Raw genomic sequence first — 21,330 nt, 5'->3', positions numbered from 1 at the left:
GTGAAACGGGGACTCATAATTCCTACTGATCAAGTTATTGTGAAGATAAATGAATCAATGCAATAATTTGGTATGTAAATAAAGCACATAACACAGCATCCGGCATGCGGTAAATTTTCAGAAATGGTTCCTTACTAGCTTGCATCAGCTCCAACCCCTTCCTACTTCGAGGTTTTGCATTAGCCTATTCATTGCAACGTACTTCCTCAAGGATTGCTCCTTCACCACCAAAGACTTTTGTTAAGGGGAGGAGGGTGGGTGTTGGGGTGGTTCTGACTCTCTCAGGATCAGTCAGGTCTGGAAGCCTGAGGTTTCTGAAAGGCTGGTCTCCAGGGAGCGAAGGTTGTTCTTTTCATCATCTTTACTCAAGTGACCCTGCCTCCTATACCTTTGAAGGCAAAGTTTCATCTATTTTTATTAAGTTGTGATCAAAAATAATATATACACATCAAGCTATGAAAATTCGGAATTTTTTAGTTAGAGTTTAAAGCTGAGATCAAGTGAAAAAAATCACAGCACAGGTAACCTTGTGCTTAACGATAGAAATTATTACTGTGCTCTCTGTTAATTAGTCATAAATGCTATTTCATTCCCATAAATGACAATAATGACTGGATAGAGCTGGAAGTGTCTCTGAATTCTGGCCAGACATTTCTATTTGATGTCTAGAGGGAAGGGGTTGGGACGAGGAAGGAAGAGTCTCTGTGGGCTTCAGCTACATTCTCTTGCTTTAGGAAAACACAGGCCCAGAGCTCTTTCCCTTCAAAGCCTATCTACATGCAGTCCTCAGCCTGAAGCCAACATTTGGGACCCTTCAGTCCCTGTCAAGAAAGGAATTGTCTAGCTAGCCTTGATCTCCTAGTGGTTCAAGTTCGGCGCTCTTACCGCTTTGGCCGCCCAGGTTCACCTGCCTGTCCTGGAACCACACCACCTGTCTGTCAGTTGCCATGCTGTGGCGGTGGCTCACATAGAAGAACTAGAACAACTTACAACTAGCATATGCAACTATATCCTGGGACTTTGGGGAGCAAAAAAAAACAGGGAGAAAGACTGGCAACAGATGGCTCAGGGTGCATCTTTCCCTGCAAAAAAAAAAAAAAAAAGAAGAAAGAAAAGAATCATCACCCAGCACAGAGGGGCTGGAGAAGGAGCCCCATTTTCTCCAGCCCCCAGCCCAAGGCCGTCTGCATTCTTCCTGCCCTTCTTCCAATCTTGGATCTAAAACAGAGAGCAGCTCCAGCAACAGGGTAAACACAGGCTGGCCAGGGAGTGCTCTGCCAGGTGCTGGAACAGAGCCTTCCAGCGTGCACTGGGAGGGCCTCGGGCCTTTCTTATGTTTTGTGTGGGGAGGATGATCTCTCCATTAGCTACTCTTTTGTGGGTTCAGCTCGTCTACTTATTTAATGCTTGCCACCTTTCATTAATTTTTGTTGCAGGCCTGGGTTTGCTTTCAACTTTATGTGGCAGTGGAAGCTTTCTGGCACTATTTCAGATGCAGACACACATCTTAGCAAGAACCGTCTGCGAGCGACAGCTCCCTCAGCCACAAGTCAGGGAGGTAGAGATATTAATTTGAATTCTGGGCCTCCAATCAAATATTTAGAAAAGGACACTTTACCCTTTGGAAGTTGCAGAGTAAACAGAACTTCAGCCTGGGAAGCAAATGTACTTCTGATTATTTAAAGTGAAGTTCTAAAGAGGACAGGGATAGTCAGTGGTTCCAACAACTTCAATGAGCGAATTTCAGGCAAATGCACAGCGAACAAATACGAAGTAATATCAAAGTGGTCCTTGTAACATCAAATTCCTATTAATCTACTCACATCCTGGGGAATGTTTGCCTCAGTCTTTTGGCAATTAAGACTGTGTTGCCCTACAGTCTGAATGGTTTCCATCAATTAGTAAGAATCTATACCCATGTCCTCATAAGTGTTTGTTTTTCCTTCATATCATCAGCTCAGAGACACTTAATGCAGCCCTAAGAAAACATGCTCCCCGAGTGGAAAGAGACCTCATTTCATCTTCCTCCCAAGTCACTGCACCACTCTATATTTACATTTCTGATTCTTTGTTAACTAGATTTGAATCAAAGTGTCCTTTAAAACTTTGCTGATCCGAGTATGATCCAGGGACCAGGAGTATCTGCATCACATGGGAGCTTCTAAGAAAAGCAGACTCTCAGGCTCTTCCCCAGACCTACCAAATTAGACTCTGCAATCCGCCAGTGATTCACACTACAGAGTGAGAACGTGCCTCAAAAGGTGATGAGAATCGCATAAATCTGTAATCTACCAAACAACAACAACAAAAAGAGCAAATGCTTTTGCATAGAAAACTCAAATACAACAGAACATAGGTGGGCACAAACAATTAGAGTACTAATAAATGCCAACATGTTTACTTACTAAGTGCCAGACCTGTTATAAGGGCCCTACGTGTATTAGCTCATGACTCTTCACTACGACACAGGAGGTAGGTACTATCCTCCTCATGTTGTAGATGATGTACAGAGGCACAGAGAACTTACATAATTTGTGCAAGATCACACAATCAGTGGAAGAGGCAGGATTTGAACCCAGGAAGTCTGGTTTCAGAGGGCATGTTTTTAACCATCACACCACACCACCTCCCAGGTGTGCACCTATATTCGGGAAATAAAACAGCTGATTGAAGACCTGAAAGAAAAGGCTAGGTTGCCGTAAGGTCCATCATTTCAGGCTCAGTAACATTTAGAAGCAGAGACCATTTGAGCAGGACACCACAAAACTCGAACAGAACTCCCTTGGGTACTATCTGAGGATGGTGAGGTTCAGAGAGGATGAGTGAAACCCCGCGGTTTTTCCAAAGGACTGGAAAATTGGAGGCCAGAGAGGTCTCAGCCTCCAGCATACTTCCCATCATGCTCCCTGCCTCTTCTATACCATGTCCTAATTCTTCGGGGGTTTTGCCTTTCCCAAGACATCTCACACGCATCAGATATCAAATGACTGCTTTTTCCTTTCTTAACTTTGATTCAAAATCTGAGAATATCCCTGCTGCCTTGATAAGTTATTTTGTATTCTATTTGAAACCTCCTCATTAAAAAAAGGCTGGAGGAGGAAGGTTGTGCTCATAAATCACACTTGAATCGCTCTCACGCGAAACATCGTGGCAATTTACATTCGAAGTGTAACAGATTTCAGACGCGATAGCCAAAGAGCTCTCCCTTTGATGAAAATCAGTCCTGCCAGCTATTGAGTGTTAATTAAGACAGAATCTTAGTCTGGGCTCCAAAGAGTCATTTACCTGCTAGAGTCTTAGGTCCACTATTACATTTATAGATGAAAGGAGGCTGGTGATGGAATTTGTGCCATCTCCTCTAAGACGCCTATTTTTAACCAAATGGTGCTTTCTGTTGAAGGTTAGCATCCCACAAGGATTCTCTTAAGCCCAGAATGTTTGCAGAATGCAGGGCGGGGAGTTCCTGGAACAGACTTCAGAAGCCCAAGGAGGCTGCAAACTCTGCCTGTTTAAAGTACAACTTCTGCTATAAAAGGCACCAGACAACTTTCATTTGGAAGCCTGCCCCATCTGGTGGGAGGCGAGATAAAATACGCCATGCCCTTAAAATGCCACCCTCACGACGCCAACCGTTTCTTGACTGAGCCAGCAGTGCCCTTTTCATAACCTCCACTTTAGAGGTAAGGAAGGAGCTTCAGATCCAATGAGGAAAGATCACTGTGTCCCTTTTGACGCACGTGGTGTAAACACAAATCACTTAATAACTGACATGCCAGAGGGAGACATGGTGACTTCCAAAGATCAAAAACACAGAGTGCACAAAGCTGCTCTGTCTCAGCCCACTTCTCCCAGAGCTCACGGTTCAAGGGGACCACGTGCTAGGGGGTGGTAGCAGGACACAGCCTGCAAGCAGTGGAGTCACAGTCACAGAGCGAACGCCCCGAGAATCCCCTCCAGATACCCCAGTCCAGGGGCACTTACCTTGCACTGCCCAGACACACAGATGGCCGTGCCGTTCTGGTCGCAGGGGGTTCCATCAATGACCTTCTCAGCTTGCCGTACGTAGAAGCGGTAGCCCATTGCCTGGCAGTTCAGCTCACACTTCCGATTGCCCTTCACTACCAAAAAAAAAAAAAAAAAAAAAAAATCAATCAGCATCTTTTTTCTTCCTGTATTTTTTATTGAAATAAAATTCACATAACATAAAATTAAGCATTTTAGGCAAAGTGTACAATTCAGTGGTTTTTTGTATATTCACAATGTTGTACAACCATTACCACTAACTAATTCCAGAACATTTCTATCACCCCAAGAAAGAAACCCTGGGCCTGTTAGCTGTCACTACCAATTCCTTCCTCCCTCCAGACCTTGACAACCACCAATCTATTTTCTGTCTCTACGGATTCGCCTAGACGTTTCATAATCACACACTTTTAAAAACTGCATGAAAGTTATTCGATCCGTCCATATTTGATGGTAGAGGGGAGGGACTGTATCCTGATCTCCTGGCACAGAGTAGAGATTTGATGCTGAGTGAATGTTATAAAGGAATTCTTAAAGAACCTCACAATGCAAAGAATAGATTCTACTCTTAGACATCCTACGCTTTGCCATAGTCACAATTATATTTTATATATCAGCAATCACAGTGAGCACACAACTTTAATGTTCTGCTTTTTCTTTTACTTAAAATATACACAGTTATATCATCTTTATGCCCTTTTAAATGGTTGCCGTTTCCTGTAATAATTCCTCCACTATGAGATATTTAAGTGGTTTCCCCACCACTTTAGGTCGAAGTCCACAGTCCTAAGCAACAGATAAAACATCTTTGAGGGCTCCACCTCACCTACCTTTATAGTCTCATTTCCTACTGTTCTTCCTTAAACCCGCATTCCGTACCCAGTTAAGCACTTCCTCTGTTCAGCCATGGCATAGGTGGTCCTTCTGCCTTTCCCTCCCTTGGCTACCACCCATTTCTACTTTTGTTTTAGTTTGCAGGTCACCTCCTCTGGGAAGCCCTCCATGGATCTTGATCTTGTCCATATATCCACCCATCACAGGCCAATCTGGCCTCTTCCACTAGAGGGTTCACCAAGCTTCTTTGAGGCATGGTCTTGAGGGACCACAGGAATGTGTCTGTCTGATTCACTTGCGTATCCCCAGCACCTAGTGCAGAGCTGAGCACACAGCAAATGCTCAACAAATTCCTGAGGAATAAAAGGAGGGATGGATAAATGAATATTGGTCTTTTTTTTTTTTTTTTTGCCTTTCTCTCCCCTCCCCCCACTAAATGTATTCCCCTACCTCAGAGTTTTTCTCTATATTTCTATTATTTCACACAGAGCCTGGCATACAGTCGGTGCTCAATAAATGCTAAATTAATTACTGCTACAACTAATATCTTCAGAGCAATTTAGTTGCCTCCAAAATAAGAATGAGAAAAATTTTCAGGCAAGATATATTTACATATCCAAAAGAGACAGACAAGACAAGTACACATTTTTTTTTAACTGCTTTTGGAGACAAGACTAATGCTATGCTCAGCCATAGACAGCATGTTCCAGGGCTGTGCCTTTGTCTGAAAATCTGATTACTGGATTGGATAATACTGACTTTTTCCTACACAACACAATACATCATATTTTCCCTAGTGTGGCTGCCTGACTGTCATAGCAATGAACTTCCTTCTACTCCAAAGCCATTGAAAACCGCTAACAGGAAATAACAAGGGGCCTCTGGGACCACATGGTTTAGGGAAGATTGAATCTTCTGTGTGCTCTGAGCTCTATCTTAGAAGTCAAGAGACTTGGTTTCCTACTCTGGCTTCCCAAAAGATATAAGAGGTGATCTTGGAAAAATCACAGAATACCGAAGATAGAAGCACCTTTGGGAGTTATCTAAAACCAAACCATCATTTTATAGATTAAAGGCAACAACAACGACACCACAACAGTCCTAAGAAAGGAAGTGACAAGTTAGAGGTAAACCTAGTCTCCTACAACTTGCTTTCTCCTGTCATCTATCCGTCCAGAATCTGTTTCCTCTCTTCCCAGCTCCTCCCTTTCCGAAGTGATAGCAGGAACTAGCCAGGTGCATTGCATTTTAAGTAATAAAGTGTCTCCAAGGCAGCCTCACACGGGGCAAGGGCTCGGAGTTCTCACCTCTCTTGTCTCCCTCCCGACTCCCGCCCTCCTTTGGGATACTGTCTTTGGCAGCCACAATTTTATTTCTCTTGCAACCATACTACAGAACATTCTGAGAACCAAAAACATGGCTAAACATGAGACAATTATGGCAGAATCTCCAAATGGCTGCATGAAAATAGCCCAGAGGAATGGCCTTAAGTCTGGGCTCCTCCTTCCTGTGACCCAAACCAGCCACTAGGTCTGACTCTCTGCCTATGTGGCTTAGACAGTATCCCTGCCTTCTCATACTTGCAACAAGGAACAAGGGGGATCCTAGAAGAATCCTAGGAGATATCTGAAACCTGCGGACAAGTGACTACCTAACAAAACTGCCTAGAATCCTGCTGTCTTAGCAATACTCAACCTGGTGCGTCTCATAAAATTACTAAGGACTGATTTCTCTAGACCCTGCATATACTCCCCAACCATTTTACAAACACATTTGCAGGGCTTCAGTTTAAGGTTTTTCATGCACAGTCACTTTGTTTCCCCCTTTTTTTTCCTTGAATAGAATTACAATTCTGATGCCAAGAGCCTCTTTTCTAAGTAAATTTTGTCATGATTTTATCAGTGCAGAGAGAGAAGGAAAACAGAAGAGGGGCCACGAGCTGGGAGCAATGAGATAAGAGCAAGTGGGCACATCCTTCTCCTCCCTGCTTATCTCTCTCTTATTTCTCTCCCTCTCTGTTCTCATCTGCTTCCTAAATGTCCTCCCCATCTCCAAAGGGAACACCTTTACATTCCACACACCGAGGTAGTGATTCTCACTGTGGTCCTGGGACCAGAAGCATCAGCATCACCTGGGAAATTGTTGAAAATGCAAATTCTTGGGTCTCACCTCTGACTCCTAAGTCAGAAACGCTGGGGATGGAGCTCAGGAATCTGCATTTTAACAATCACTTCCAGGTGATTCTGGTGCATGCTCAAGTTTGAGAACCATTACTCCAAGGAAAATCAAGTAATGAACAGACTTGGAAGCAGCTGCCTATTCTCATTTTGAATCAAAGATGTTCAAATTCCACGCCTAAATTTAAAAGATAATATAAGCACTATCTTTAGTTAAATTTAGGATATTGCCAGGTATCTGGATCCCTGATAGTAAATAAGCCTTCTGATCATTAAAAAAAAAAAAAATGCTGGTGTGGAGAAAATTCAGGTCACTTACAATAAAGCAGCTAACAGCTAAAGGGTTGACCCTCAAATACACATTAAATATTTATATCATTCATTGAACTCTGTTCCCTCGGAAAACCCATTGATATAAGAGTTAAGACGTTTTTTTAAGTGATAAAGGACAAAGAAGATAGAAAAGGAGTTAACTGCTACAAAATTTTGGAAGCTGGGATACAGCTTCCAAGAAGGACCCATGGAAATGACTGAGCAGACCCAAGAAAACTGATCCTAAGCAGGAACTGAAGCAACGAAGCTACACCTAGTATGTAGTATCTCCAAAAGGTAACTTTGGAAATAGGGGAGAAAGCAGGCCTAAAAACAGAAAAAGTATCTCTAAGGGTGTTTAAGAAGTAATTAGAGGTTCTGCTTTCCAGAAGGGTTAGCTAGAAGCCTTTGAAAATCAACTCTTTCGTAAAAGCAATGAAAACACTGGCAAAAGACAGCTGGAGTGGCTATACTAATATCAGACAAAATAGACTTTAAGACAAAAATTGTTACTAGAGACAAATAAGAGCACTTTATAATGATAAAGGGGGGTCAATCCATCAGGAAGACAACATGGAGCCCCAAAATACATGAAGTAAAAATTGACAGAATCGAAAGGAGAAATAGACAATTCAACAAGAATAGTTTGAAACATTGATATCCACTTTCAATAATGGATAGAACAACTAGACAAAAGATCGACAAGGAAATAGAAGACTTGAACAACACTATAAGCCAACTAGACCTAATAGATATCTATAGAAAGTTCCACCCAACAACAGCAGAATACACATTCTTCTCAAGTGCACACGAAACATTCTCCAGGAGGGAACAAATGTTAAGTCATAAAACAAGCCTTAAAAAATTTAAAAGGATTGAAACCATAAAAAGTATGCTCACTGACCACAATGGAACGAAATTAGGAATCAATAGCACTAAGAAATTTGGGAATTTTAAAAGTATGTGGAAATTAAACAATAAAATTCTAAATAACTGATTATGGAAAAAAATAAGGAAAACTAGAAAATACTTTGAGATTAATAAAAATAACAACACAATATACCAAAACTTATGGGATACAGTTATAGCAGTGCTTAGAGGGAAATTTACAGCTGTAAACACTTATGTTAAAAAAGAAGATCTCAAATCAATAACCTAATTTCCCACCTTAAGTACTGAAGAAAGAAGAGCAAATTAAACCCAAAGCCAACAGAAAGAAGGAACCTGGACTGTAAATAAATTAAATAGAGAAAGGAGAGATGATAGAGAAAACCAATGAAACCAAAAAGTAGTTTTTTGAAAAGATCAACAAAATTGACAAACTTTAGATAGACTGACCAAGAATAAAAGAGAGAAGACTCAAAATACTAATATCAGGAATAAAGAGAGAATATTACTACTGATTTTACAGAAATAAAAAAGATTTCTAGCCAGGGCAATTAGACAAGAAAAAGAAAAGACATCCAGATTGAAAAGGAAAAAGTAAAACTATCTGTAGTTACAGATGACATGATCTTGTATTTAGATAATAAAAAAAATGAGCCAAAAAACTATTTGAACTAATAAACAAGTTCGTCAAGGTTGTAGGATACCAGATCAGTATGTAAAATTCAACTATATTTCTATACCCTATCAATGAACAATCTGAAAATGAAACTAAGAAAACAATTCCATTTACAATAGGATCAAAAAAGAATGAATTACTTAGGAATAAATTTAACAAAAGAAGTATAAGACATACACCAAAAACTATAAAACATTGTTGAAAGAAATTAACAAAGATCTAAATAAATGGAAAGACATCCCACGTTCATGGATTGAAAAATTTAACATTGTTAGGATGGCAATACTCCCCAAACAGAGTCAATGCAATCCCAATCAAAATATCAGCTGTCTTTTTTGCAGAAATTGACAAGCTGATTCTAAAATTTATATGGAAATGCAAAGAACCAAGAATAACCAAAACAACCTTGAAAAAGAAAAACAAAGTTGGAGGACTCATACTTCCTGATTTTGAACCTTAAAGCAGAGTAATGAAGACAATGTGATATTATCATAAGGCTAGACATAGAGATCAAAGGAATAGAACTGAGAATCCAGAAAACAACACTTATATTTATGGTTAACTGATTTTTGACAAGACTGCCCCAAGACAATACAATGGAGAAAGAATAGTCTTTGCAACAAATGGTCTTGGGACAACTTTGCATATCTACATGCAAAAGAATGAAGCTAGACCCCTACCTCACACCATATATAAAAATTAACTCAAAAGGGACCATCAACCTAAATGTAAGAGCTAAAACTATAAAATTCTTAGAAGAAAACTGGCATAAATCTTCATGATCTTGGATTCATTGATGGTTTCTTAGACGATATGATATCAAAAGCACAGATGACAAAAGAAAAAATAGATAAATTGCACTTCATCATAGAACTCCATTGAGAAAATGAAATGACAACCCGTGGAAGGGGACAAAATTTTTGCAAATCATGTATCAGATAAGGGACTTACATCCAGAATCTATAAAGAACTTTTATAACTCAATAATAAAGAGATAATCCAATTAAAAAATGGACATAGGATTTGAATAGACATTTCTCCAAAGATATACAAATGGCTAATAAGTACATGAAAAGATGCTCAATATCATTAGTCATCAGGGAAATACAGATCAAAACCACAATGAGATACTACACACACACTAGGATGGCTAAAATACAAAAGACAATAAGAAGTGTTGGCAAGGATGTAGAGAAATCAGGACCCTTGTACAATACTGATAGGATTGTAAAATGGAACAGCTTCCTTGGAATATATTTGGCAGTTCCTCAGAATGTTAAACCTAGAGTTACCATATGACTCAGCAATTCCACTTCTAGGTATATGCCTATGAGAAATGAAAACATATGTCTTCACAAAAACCTGTGCACGAATATTCATAGCAGCATTATTCATAATAGCTAAAAAGTGGAAACAATCCAAATGTCCCTCAACTGATGAACGGATGAACAAAATGTGGTATATCCACACATGGAGTATTATCTGACAATAGAAAGGAATGAAGTACTGACACATGCTACAACATGGATGAACTTTGAAAACATTATGCCAAGTGAAAGAAGCCAGTCACAAAAAGTCACATATCGTATAGTTACATTTATATGAAATGTCCAGAATCGGCAAATCTATAGAGGTAGAAAGTAGATTAGTGGTTGCTAGGGGAGGGAGAAAAGAATGTGGAGCAACTGTTAATGGGTATGGACTTTCTTCGCAGGATAACGACAATGTTCTGAAATTATATAGTGGTGATGGTTGCACAACTCTGTAAATATACTAAAAACCACTAAATTGTACTATTGAAATTAGTGGGTTTTATGGTATGTGACTTTTATCTCAGTAAAGCTGTTATTTTTTAAAAAGAAGCAGCAGCAGTTAGCTTCCTAGATCCCCAGGAAATCACAGAATACATAATTCAAGAAAATTTCTGTTTCCAGATGAAAAGAGGCTACCAAGTGCCCAGGACAATGGTGTTAGGGGTGGGATTTACTTATAGTTAGTAAGTTAGCCTGATACTGTTTCACGGATACAGACAAAAGATATAAGACTCTCAGTCAGAGATAAAGGACTTTTTACTTATGGAAGAGGAAGCAGCACGAGCATCTGCATGTTTGTGTTACTGGCCCTTGCCCCCAAGTCCCACGGGGGCAATGCCTAGGAGCCCAGATGGATACTGCACATGCAGCTGAGGAACACTGAGCTTGAGGAACCCATTGCTTTTTTGGGAAGCAATAAGGAGCCCTGCTCTTTGTCCTGGATGGAGATGTACCTCATCCTTCAAGGCTGCTCACTACAAACACAACCTTGAGAAATGACCTAGTTTTAGGGCGCTCAGGGCCTTGCATTCTTGGCGTATTTCACAAGACCTGTAGGAGCACAAGAGACCCATGGAAAAGTGTCTCCCAGTGAACGGATATTAATGAACCACACCAAGGCACAGGGCTGTGAAATTCCAAGACACTTGGGACAAAGAAAAGATAACACAGGCTACCAGAGGGGAAACAAATAAATAAATTAAATGGTATTGAATTTCTCAACAACTTTGAAAGTTAAAAGATAAGTGAGCAATGCCTCATAATTTTTGAGGGAAAGTAATTTCTAGAATTCCATATCTATATCAACTACTAGAACTCTATATCTAGTCAAGTTATCAACCCTTAAGAAAAAATAAAGGCGTTTTCAGAAACTCAATTCTTACACAATTTACTGTCATGCACCCTATTGGAGGATGTATTCTACCACAAGGAAGGAATAAACCAAGAAAGTAGAAGGTGTGGGACCCAGGAAATAGAAGATCTAACCCAAGGGAGAAGCACAAAGAATGCCCAGGACTAGGGTGAAAGCATATCCTGACAAGACAAATGTGCACTAGGGAAAGACTGGAGCGGGTCAGAAGGTTCCAGAGAGATTTCTTCAATAAAATGAAATGGATAAAATACCCAATCAATTTTAAGATATTGAGATTTTTGAGATATTGAGATATCAAGTTATTGGAAGAAGATTTACACAATTTAGAACTTGGAGTTGCACTAGTGTGAAGTACATGAAAAAGTAGACAAACCAAAAACAAAAAGGTATTCATTAACAACATAAAAAAAAAAGATTTCAGGAAAAGAAAAGTTATCACAGTATACGGATTGGATGCTACAGGGTGATACCCAGCTTATCTACCATTACCATCCCAATCTAAAATAGAATTCCCCCAGCAGCTAGGAGTGTTGCCTGCTGGTAGCACTGCTATTGTCTTTCTGGAACTCGCCCTCAGCCTAAGAGAACTACCTCACCCAAGACTAAGCCTCCTCCGCAGGGAAGGCCCCGTCCAATGGCTGGGCCCAGGTGATTGTACAAAGGCGCATCCCCTCTCAATTTTGGGTGAGTCTGTAGGGCTATCCCAGCTCAGAGCTGTCCAATCCTGCATCTCACACCCCTCACAGGTATTGTTCCAGGATCTCTCCCCAATAAACACTGGGCACAAATGTCTGTTTCAGGATCAGCATCTTGGAGATCTGACCTAAGCTAGTATACTATATGGCTCAGCTGTGAAGAGCATGCACATGGTCATACCGTAAGCAATGGTTATTAATCTAACCAAAAGTACAACATGACTACACTGAGAGGGTGTGGGATGGGAAGTGTGCATGTGTACATGTGGTGAGGTGCAGGGAGAGGATGATGAAAGACAGACACATCCGCATCTTCAACAGAAAATATTTGAAACTGAAAAATCCAGAAGTAACAATGTAGCATCATTTAGGGATAAGATGGTAAATATCCAAAGAACAGCTAAAATAGTTGGGGAGTAAGAAATATCGGGGGTGGGCAAAGTTTGTAAAACTTCTTGACTGTAAGATATATGCACACATAACGGGATAATTAAAATCAATTTTAAAAAGAAGGCAAAAAATAACCTCAACGATTCAGGTTCTGAGAAACGGAATCCTTCCGTACAGTTTCTATCAATGGTAGGTCCCTCCTATCTCTGTGCAAAATTAACACAAAACTGTAAAACTCCTTGCCATCTTTTCAAGGATTCTGCATAAGTGGGAGAGCAAAGTGCTGCTTTCTAGGAGAGCAAAACGTTGCTGAAGTATTGAGGTTCTAGATTTTAGCTAGCTTTGCTATCACCTAAGTTCACATTAGCTCTTAGTAAGCAAGAGGGAGGCTCCCCAAAGTGGCAGGTCAAGCTTTTCCCACAATGGCACATTCTCTCACTCTCATTTAAATAGGGAGAAAATTTCAGGTAAGAAAAGAGGAGAGATTCTATGAATAAATATGCGAGGCTTATTCCTAGAGAATGGACAACATCTGTGCTTAGTTTCGGATCCATTCAAACTTCACAAGTTCACTCCAAGTTTAGCACCAAAGCCCTCATTTCCCAGGCTCAAATTCCGTTTTTTTTTTTTGGTAGAATATATGATATCCCTGTTCAAGAAAGGAGCCTCGTCAACGCAGCTCATAAAACTTGGACGTGGCAGGGTGCTCACAGAACACATGCTGATGAGTGAAGTGTAAACGAATTAGAAACATGTGGACGCGATGTCTTAAGTGTGGATGCAGGGTTTAAACAAAATAAAGAGGGGTTTGCTCAAAGCCCTAGCAATGGGCACGGAGTCTGCAGCGTTTGGTTGGGGTGAATAATCCAGGGGCAGCCAGAGCCAGAGCCATGCCAGACGTGACCTCCACCGACTGCACTATCTATGCGGTGTGTTCCTCCTGTTTATGAAAAAGGATCTGCCTGCCCTTGGACTCCAAATTCTGCGCTAGATGCGGATGATTACTATTTAAACTGCCTTCCCCCAGACTGCATTTTCCAGGACAAAGTTATGGAAAATAAGATGAGGAGAATGCTTCTAAGAGCCCAGACTCTTCCCTGGAATTAGAAAACTGCTCTGAAAAAGTCAGAAGAGAAGAGGGGCGAGACTGTGTAATTCTTAGCTTTTCCTGTTGTGAAAAGGAAATTGTTTAGGGCACATTCCGTTATTAAAACTTAAATGCAAACGCATACAGCTTATCAGTTGTGTAATATCCCTAACCTTCTATCCCACACTTGTGACTATGTACTTGAAACTTTACGAGTTCACGTGCAGTGCCTGACTGAATCTTATTTAACTGACAGTCTTAACAAGCTTGGGGATCTGCACTAGAAACAGTGAACAAAAATGTCTTTTTTAAATTCTGAAAAATCATTGGTTCAATGTTCCCCAGATGTTAAACTGCTTTTAGCATCACTCACACTTAAACACAGTTCTTAGTCGGGTAACACTAACGCAGTGGTTCTCAAACTTCAGTGTACTCAGAATCACCTGGAAATCTTGTTAAAACACAGATTGATGGACTCCACTCCTACAGTTTCTGATTCATCAGGTCTGGGGTGGAGCCCCAGCATCTGCATTTCTAACACGTTCCCCAGTGTTGCCAATGTTGCTGGTCCAGGAACCACACTTTGAGAACCACTACTCTAACTGATGCTATTGAACCAGAATGGAGAAAGGAGACCTACTCAGCAACCAGACCACTAGTTGACACCCCGGGAATACAGTGCCAAAGCTGACATATAGAATAATGTTTGGCTAACTAAATAAAAGGTTATGGTTTTATACATGCAAGCCAGCCATTCAAGACTGCAATCATCAAGAGGCTTTGCAGGGAGGAAGTTCCCTTCTGAGTTGTCGGGTATGGTCCATTCTGTGCAGAAAACCAAGAAGGAAAAAGAACTCTCTTTCCTTAGCATCTGCATTTGGATTTGGATGCCAACCTATTCCCACCTTTTACAATTTTTAACATGTCTACTGTTTATTGAGCACCTACTATATGCCAGACTCTTTATATATATTAACTTAGCTAATCCTCACCTATGGAGGTGTAGGGGAGCAGAATTTGCCACCTCAAGATGTGTCTCTTTGGCATGAGGATTATTTTTGGTTGGTTATCTTTAAAAAAACTATAGACATGGGAAAAGCTTTGAAAACCAATAGAAGTTACCCTTTGTAAGAGACACTTACATTTGTAAGGGAAATCTCCGTTTGTAAAGATGTCTCCCTCTCCGTACCAGGAAGAGGGGAGATGTCCTTATCCTAGAAACTCTTATCAACGCAGAAGGCAAGGACTTAAAATGGCATAATAACCTTACTCTTGTTTACTGTCCTTTTCTGGTAATCTCCCATAACTGACTCTCCCCACCCCCAACATCCTCCTTTGTCTTTAGCTGAAGATGGTATTTAAGGTGGCAACCTCAGCCATTCTGGCGAGTTGCTCAGTTTTCCTGCGTTTCTCCCATGTATACATGTTATAAAGCTTTGTTTGATTTTCTCCTGTTATTCTGTCTCACATCAATTTAATTTGTAGCCCAGCCAGAAGGACCCAGAGGGTAGAGGAATTCTCTTCCTCCCCCACGGAGGATTAGGACACTGAGGCTCAGGCAAGCTTAGTGACTTTCTCTTGACTGCATAGTTGGTAAGTAGTAGTGTTACCACCCAAGGCGCGGGGGGGGGGGGGGGGTTCGTCCGCCTGCCACAAGACATGCCAATAGTCAAGAGGCAAGGAGGTAGGAGAGAAAGGACTTTTTCTTACAGCTTGCTAGCAAGAGGGAAGATGGCTGACTCATGTCTGAAAGAACCATCTTACAGAACAAAGACTACAGGCCAGTGATATAGGGGGCTGGTCTCCGTGTAGGGGAGGCATCTGGTCTCAGGGTGGAGGCTTCCATCTGATCTCCAGGTTGAGGCAGATATCTAGTCTCAGGGTGGCGGCATCCATCTGTTCTTAGTTCCTGATAGTCTTTTGTTTTACTGGATATGCATCAGAGACCAGAGCACTGCCCTATAATCTGATCTTTCAGTTGTCATTGATGATGGCTATCAGCATAGACTTTCTGCCTGAGGGTCATCACATTCCTAAGGAACTGAAGAGAACAAAGTTACCAACTTATAGCAGCTGGGAGGGGCCACAAAATCCACAGAGCATGTCTGGGTTAGTTAATCAGAGGTCATTCAAAGTTACAATAGGGTTTCTTTTCTACAATACGGCTTCCCTTATGTCAACCTTGTGTTGAACCAGTACCAGTAGAGCCCAGGACTGTGGGACTTCACCGCCCTTGTGCTAACACTGCATCACCATCCTCCTATCCTGTGCCGGAAGCCAAACCTACCCCAAACAGATCTTCCTGCAGCTGTGTTGCCAATAGGGTACACTTGTGACACCACTTACCCTGAAGTCACCTACCAGAGGCCAGGTTATCTACCCCGCCCCATCATTCTTGGATCTCTTGAGTACCTGGGGACTTTGTGTCTTCCACAGGGCAGCCAGCTAAAGGAAGCCTGTTTCCTGCCTCGCTGCAATGGCCCCAGAGAGTGGCCTCAGTTTCTGTTCTGGCTTCCTAAGGCTGAGCCCCTATCACCTACCCAATTCGCTGGCCTACTCCCATCAGTTACATGACACCTGTGCAGAACTGGTGCTGGACACAAGGCTGGCTGGCAACCTCTCCCTCTACTCCTGCTGTGATATGGTGACACAATAAGAAATATATTTGTTTTTTGTCCTCAGTTCCTGGCACAGAGCTTCTAATAAACTTGTAACTTCCTGAGTGATAGGGATGAGAGGAGCATCTTTTGTTATTCATAATAAGCCCCCTTCAAATAAACCTGAGCTTATGCTCATGAGTTGACTCTTGGTGGGCCCCTATATGGCTTCAGGATGGGGGCTGGTCACCAGAAAGACCAAAGCACGATCAGAAGGTTGGAAATTTCAGCCCCACCTCCTTATCTCTGTGGACCGTAGAGGGGCTGGAGATTTGGTTAATCACCAATAGCCAATGATTTAATCAGTCATGCCTATGTAATGGAACCTCCATGAAAACTCTAAATGATGGGGTTCAGAAATCTTTAGACTTGGTGAACACATCCAGGTGCTGGGAGGATGGCATGCCCAGAGAGAGCACGGAAGCTCTGCGCCTCTTCCCCCATACCTTGCCCTATGCATTTCTTCCATCTGGTTGTTCCTGAGTTGTATCTTTTATAATAAAGAGATAATATGTAAACTATTTTCCTGAGTTCTATAAGCCATTCTAGCAAATTATCAACCCTGAGGATGGGGTCATGGGAACCTACAAATAGGAGGTTCCTATTTGCAGCCAAGTTGGACAGAAGTGTGGATAACTTGAGGACCCACTACTTGTGATTGATGTCTGAAGCAGGGGGCAGTCTTGTGAGACTGAGCCCTTAACCTGTGGGGTCTGACTGACACTGGGTGGTTAGTGTCAGAAATGAATTAAATTGTAGGACACCCAGGTGGTGTTCGCAGAGAACTAGAGAATTGCTTGGTGTAGAAAACTTACATGTTTGGTGTCAGAGTGTTGTGAATAGAAATAGACCTTAGTATTCGCGTCCTCCTCTTGGCTGCCAGGGTCTAATGAGGAGGGTATAACCCTCTGCTGGTGGATGCCAGGTCCTCTGCTGGGTTGCCAACCACTGATGCAACTTTCTAGGGCACAACCCAATTTTCTCAAGGACAGGACACATTTCTGTCAGTGGCAGCAAGCATTCAAGAAACTGCTTTCATTCTCTATATCCACTCTGCCACCAAGCTGTGTCATTCATTCATTCTGGATTCTCCCATTCCCATTCACTCCTCCTGCCAAACCCCAGCCCAGGCCTTCATCAGCCTGTGCCAGAAGGTCTACACATCTCCTAGCTAGTCACCCTGATTCAGGCTCCCTGCCTTCTCCCCATTCATCCAGTTCAAGCTATACTATCCCCAAACCTTCCTTCTTCAGGTCACTCCCCTCTCAAGAACCTGTCATAGTTCTATACTCACATTCTATTCTCTGCCTGAACTTCCAGATGTGGTTCAGCCCACCTGCTCCTGGAAGCTTCCCCTGATCATACTCAGTCCCACTGATCTTGCTATCTCTACCCTACATAGAAATGTCACACCTGGAAAGAATCTATTACCCAATTCTCTCATTTTATATGGCAGAAAACTGAAGCTTAGAAAAGTGAAAAGATTTGCCTAGATCACGCTGATTGTCAATGACCTCACTACACTTAAAACGCATAGGGTTTTCCTAAATTAATAACAACAATACCTACCATGGCTAGTTAGATAGTACTTGCAGTGAACTAATGCATGTGTGAGACACTGCATAGGTATTATTTCATATTATCCTTACAACTCATTAAAACAGATATTATTATTATCCCACTTTATAGATGAGGAACCCGAGGCTCAGAGAGGTTAACTAACTTGCTAAAACCCACACCACCAGAAAGTGGTGGAGCCAGCGGGATTCCAATTCAAGTTTAACTCAGAAGCAGAATTCTTATTCTCGGCGCCCCACTGAACACTTAATTCTTTCATATGAGTACAGATTACCTCTCTAAGAAACTCACCTGTTTGAGGTCAAAGACAGTACTTGACATGGTGCCACATATGGAGCAATGCTCGTTCATTCACCCAATAAACATTTATTAGGCACCTATTGTGTGCCAGGATCCAGGTATAAGCAAGTTATTAATAAGACAGTCTCTGCCTTCATGGGGCAATCAGCATTCATTCATTCACTCAGCAAATATTTATTAAGAGTCTACCTTATTCCAGGTACTACAGTAAGCGTTGAGGAAATAAGAAAAAGAGACCAGGTCCTCAACCTCGTGCAACTACAATCTCATAGGGAAGATAGGTATTAATTAATATTCATACAAATAGATGTGAAATTATAACTATGAAGGATCGTTTAATGTGTGAAGGGGAGGGGAGGAGAGAAGAGCATTCAAGGCAGAGGTATACCAAAGGCCACACCCAAAGCCCAGGAACATGCCCATTCAAGGGGTGAGACACATTCTCCGCAGCTGAAGTAGAGAGCGAGGGGATTTGATAGAAGATGAAGTTGAGAGGTAGACCAGCAGCCCAGGTCAAGCAACAACAGCATTCTTGTAGAAAGAATGAACACACTTCTCAAGAGTTCTACGAAGTACCATGGTTTGCACTCTTCCAGAGAACAGAACACGGAACAGTAGTAGCTTCCTGTTTGGAGAAAGTTCCTAGACACGTAGTTTCATGGGAATTGGCTAAGCCAACTTGTCCAAGCTACCCAACCTTTTTCAAAATGTTTTCCTTTTCTCTCATGTCACAGTAAATCTAAAGCTGGAAAAAGTGACTGAAAACAAATACCATTATGGAAAAAACACCATGCTGTTCAAAACTCTTCAAGCTGTGCGACATGTAGTGTTACATCTTAAAATGTTACATTTAATAAAAAGTACAAGTTTGAAGGGCGTTCTGTCAGTAAAAAGCCAGTCTGGCCAGCTGTCAGGAAGGCAGCTTGACTGTTTCAATAGAAGCGAGAGTTCATAACCAGTTTTTTATTGCTTGGAAAATATATATCTATCTGAGCAGATATGGACATATTAAAATATGGAATATAGACATATCCTCCAGAAAAACAATGTGGGTTTTTCTTGTCAAGAACTGAGGATTCAAGAACTCTCAGAAGGAAGTTAGGGAAGGGAACTCTGGTATAAATGCCATGTAAAGTAAGTCTCAGAAGCCAGAGAAATTCAGAGGTGGAGGAAATGGTACCACCGCTGCAGGCAATACCCAGAGGAGGGCAGCTTGACTTCCCATCTCCTGCTATTATCATCTTAGTTAAAAAAAAATATATATATATATATATATATATATGTGTGTGTGTGAGTGTGTGTGTATATGTATGCATGTGCGTATATACGTATGGGGGCTATGTACACACGGATCTTCCAGTCTGTTGGCATCAGGCCAAAGCAATCAACAGTGATACGAACATAATATGGGCTGGTCCATAAGGTGGAAAACTTATTCTATGAATGCGTGGACACTCACAACAAATCCACATGCCTGAAAACCAAGCAGTGGTTCCAACAAAGGCTCTCTCTGTCTTCTAAACATTTACAAGCAGACATGGTAACACACTGGAACGAGAAGGTTTCAGCAGGAAGAAAGTTTTGATGGCTTCAGGAAAAGAATTTTTTGGTATAACAAATTTTCAGAATTCAGGAGAAGACTTCAGGAAACCCCAGCTACCTCGTCTCAACTTCTGACTGCAGGAACCGATGAGTTAGGCATTGCCCGGGTTTCACTCGAGTCTCTGTGAACTGGGGGCGCTTGGCACACGCTTTGCTCCTGGGGGGCAGCGGGGGCTCAGCAGGTGTTTCTTGACTTGATGCTCTCTGCCACCCTCACAGCCTGTTCCTTAGCAGCCCCATGGAGGGTGCTCGGATTCAGCTCCCCCTTTTGGGGCTTCATAAAACCCACTGAAAAATGACTTTCATGTTACCACTCTTCTCACAGCCATCCCGAGTACTTCACTGTCCTCAGAACATCTACATCCAACCCTTAAGATGGGTTTTAAGGACATTGTTCTCTACAAGTGGGTCTTAAACTAACTCTAACTACTCAACTGCTCTCTTCACTGTTCTGGAAACATACCATGGGCATTCTCACCTCTGGGGCTCTATTTCTTTTGTTCATCTATCCAGAATGTCTTTGATATTCTAATCTACCTACACAAACCCCACCTTCCGCATGGTTTTGAAATACACAAACACACGAATTGTGGCAAGTGCTGTGAAGGCAGAGTCTCCCAAGGAATATGGAACCGAGAAAGTGACTTTGTCTAGGGTAACAGGAAAGGCTTTACTGAGGAAGTGACTTTTGAACTGAAATCTGAAAGATGAGTCAGTTCTATGAGGGAGGGGATGGGAAGGAAGCCATCCCAAGCAGGCGTACCAGCCTGTGCAAAGGGCCTGTGACAGGAGGAGAAGTGGGAAGAAGGTCAGTGGCTGGAGAGCAGAGAGCAGACACCCTGAAGAGCCTGGACCTGGAGACGTGGCCCTTCTTTAAGTCTTCAGTTCTCATGAGCTCTCTGGATTAGGGTTGCCAGAAAAAATGCAGGATGCCCAGTTAAATTTGTCAGATGCATAACACATATTGCATGGGACATACTTATACTAAAAATTATTTGTTTATGTGAAATTCAAATTTAACTGGGCATTCTTTATTTTTACTTGCTAGCAATCTTACTCTGCATACAACCAAAGGACATATTTTTCTACATAACTCATTTATATTCTTAATCACAATGGATCTTATTTTTTAGCTGGCTTGCTGTCTTTCTGTCTCTGATGAGCTTCATCAGAGAAACTTAGAGCAGGAAGAGTCCTAGAAATCAGCTCGTCCAACCTTCTCATTCACAGACAAGAATAGGAGGCTTAGACAGGCACCTGGAGCTGCTGAAGGTCACAGATAGAGACCCACTGGGGCTTTTCTCATGCCTCTCTGCGGTACTTAGGACAGCGCCGAGCACATTAAAAAACAGCTTAATCAATTGCTCAGTTGAATTAACAAGCTCATTCACATGCCTCTGTACAGAGGGGGGATGAATAGATACAA

At 41.7% G+C, this 21,330-nt stretch overlaps 1 protein-coding gene across 2 annotated transcripts in view; it reads right to left on the bottom strand.

The window, feature by feature from the left end:
• THSD4 (thrombospondin type 1 domain containing 4) overlaps nucleotides 1-21,330 on the bottom strand; it is a 557,961-nt gene that overhangs the window by 295,703 nt on the left and 240,928 nt on the right. For both annotated transcript variants that reach the window (XM_087428623.1, XM_087428624.1), the window contains one exon: nucleotides 3,982-4,118. In XM_087428623.1, coding sequence (XP_087284749.1) covers nucleotides 3,982-4,118 — 137 coding nt within the window. The remainder of the gene's footprint in view (nucleotides 1-3,981; nucleotides 4,119-21,330) is intronic.

Source organism: Ceratotherium simum, chromosome 3 (genome assembly GCF_057802395.1).
Source record: "Ceratotherium simum simum isolate JZ-2026a chromosome 3, ASM5780239v1, whole genome shotgun sequence".
Taxonomy (NCBI): domain Eukaryota; kingdom Metazoa; phylum Chordata; class Mammalia; order Perissodactyla; family Rhinocerotidae; genus Ceratotherium; species Ceratotherium simum.
This window is presented reverse-complemented; position numbering and strand designations above follow the sequence as displayed.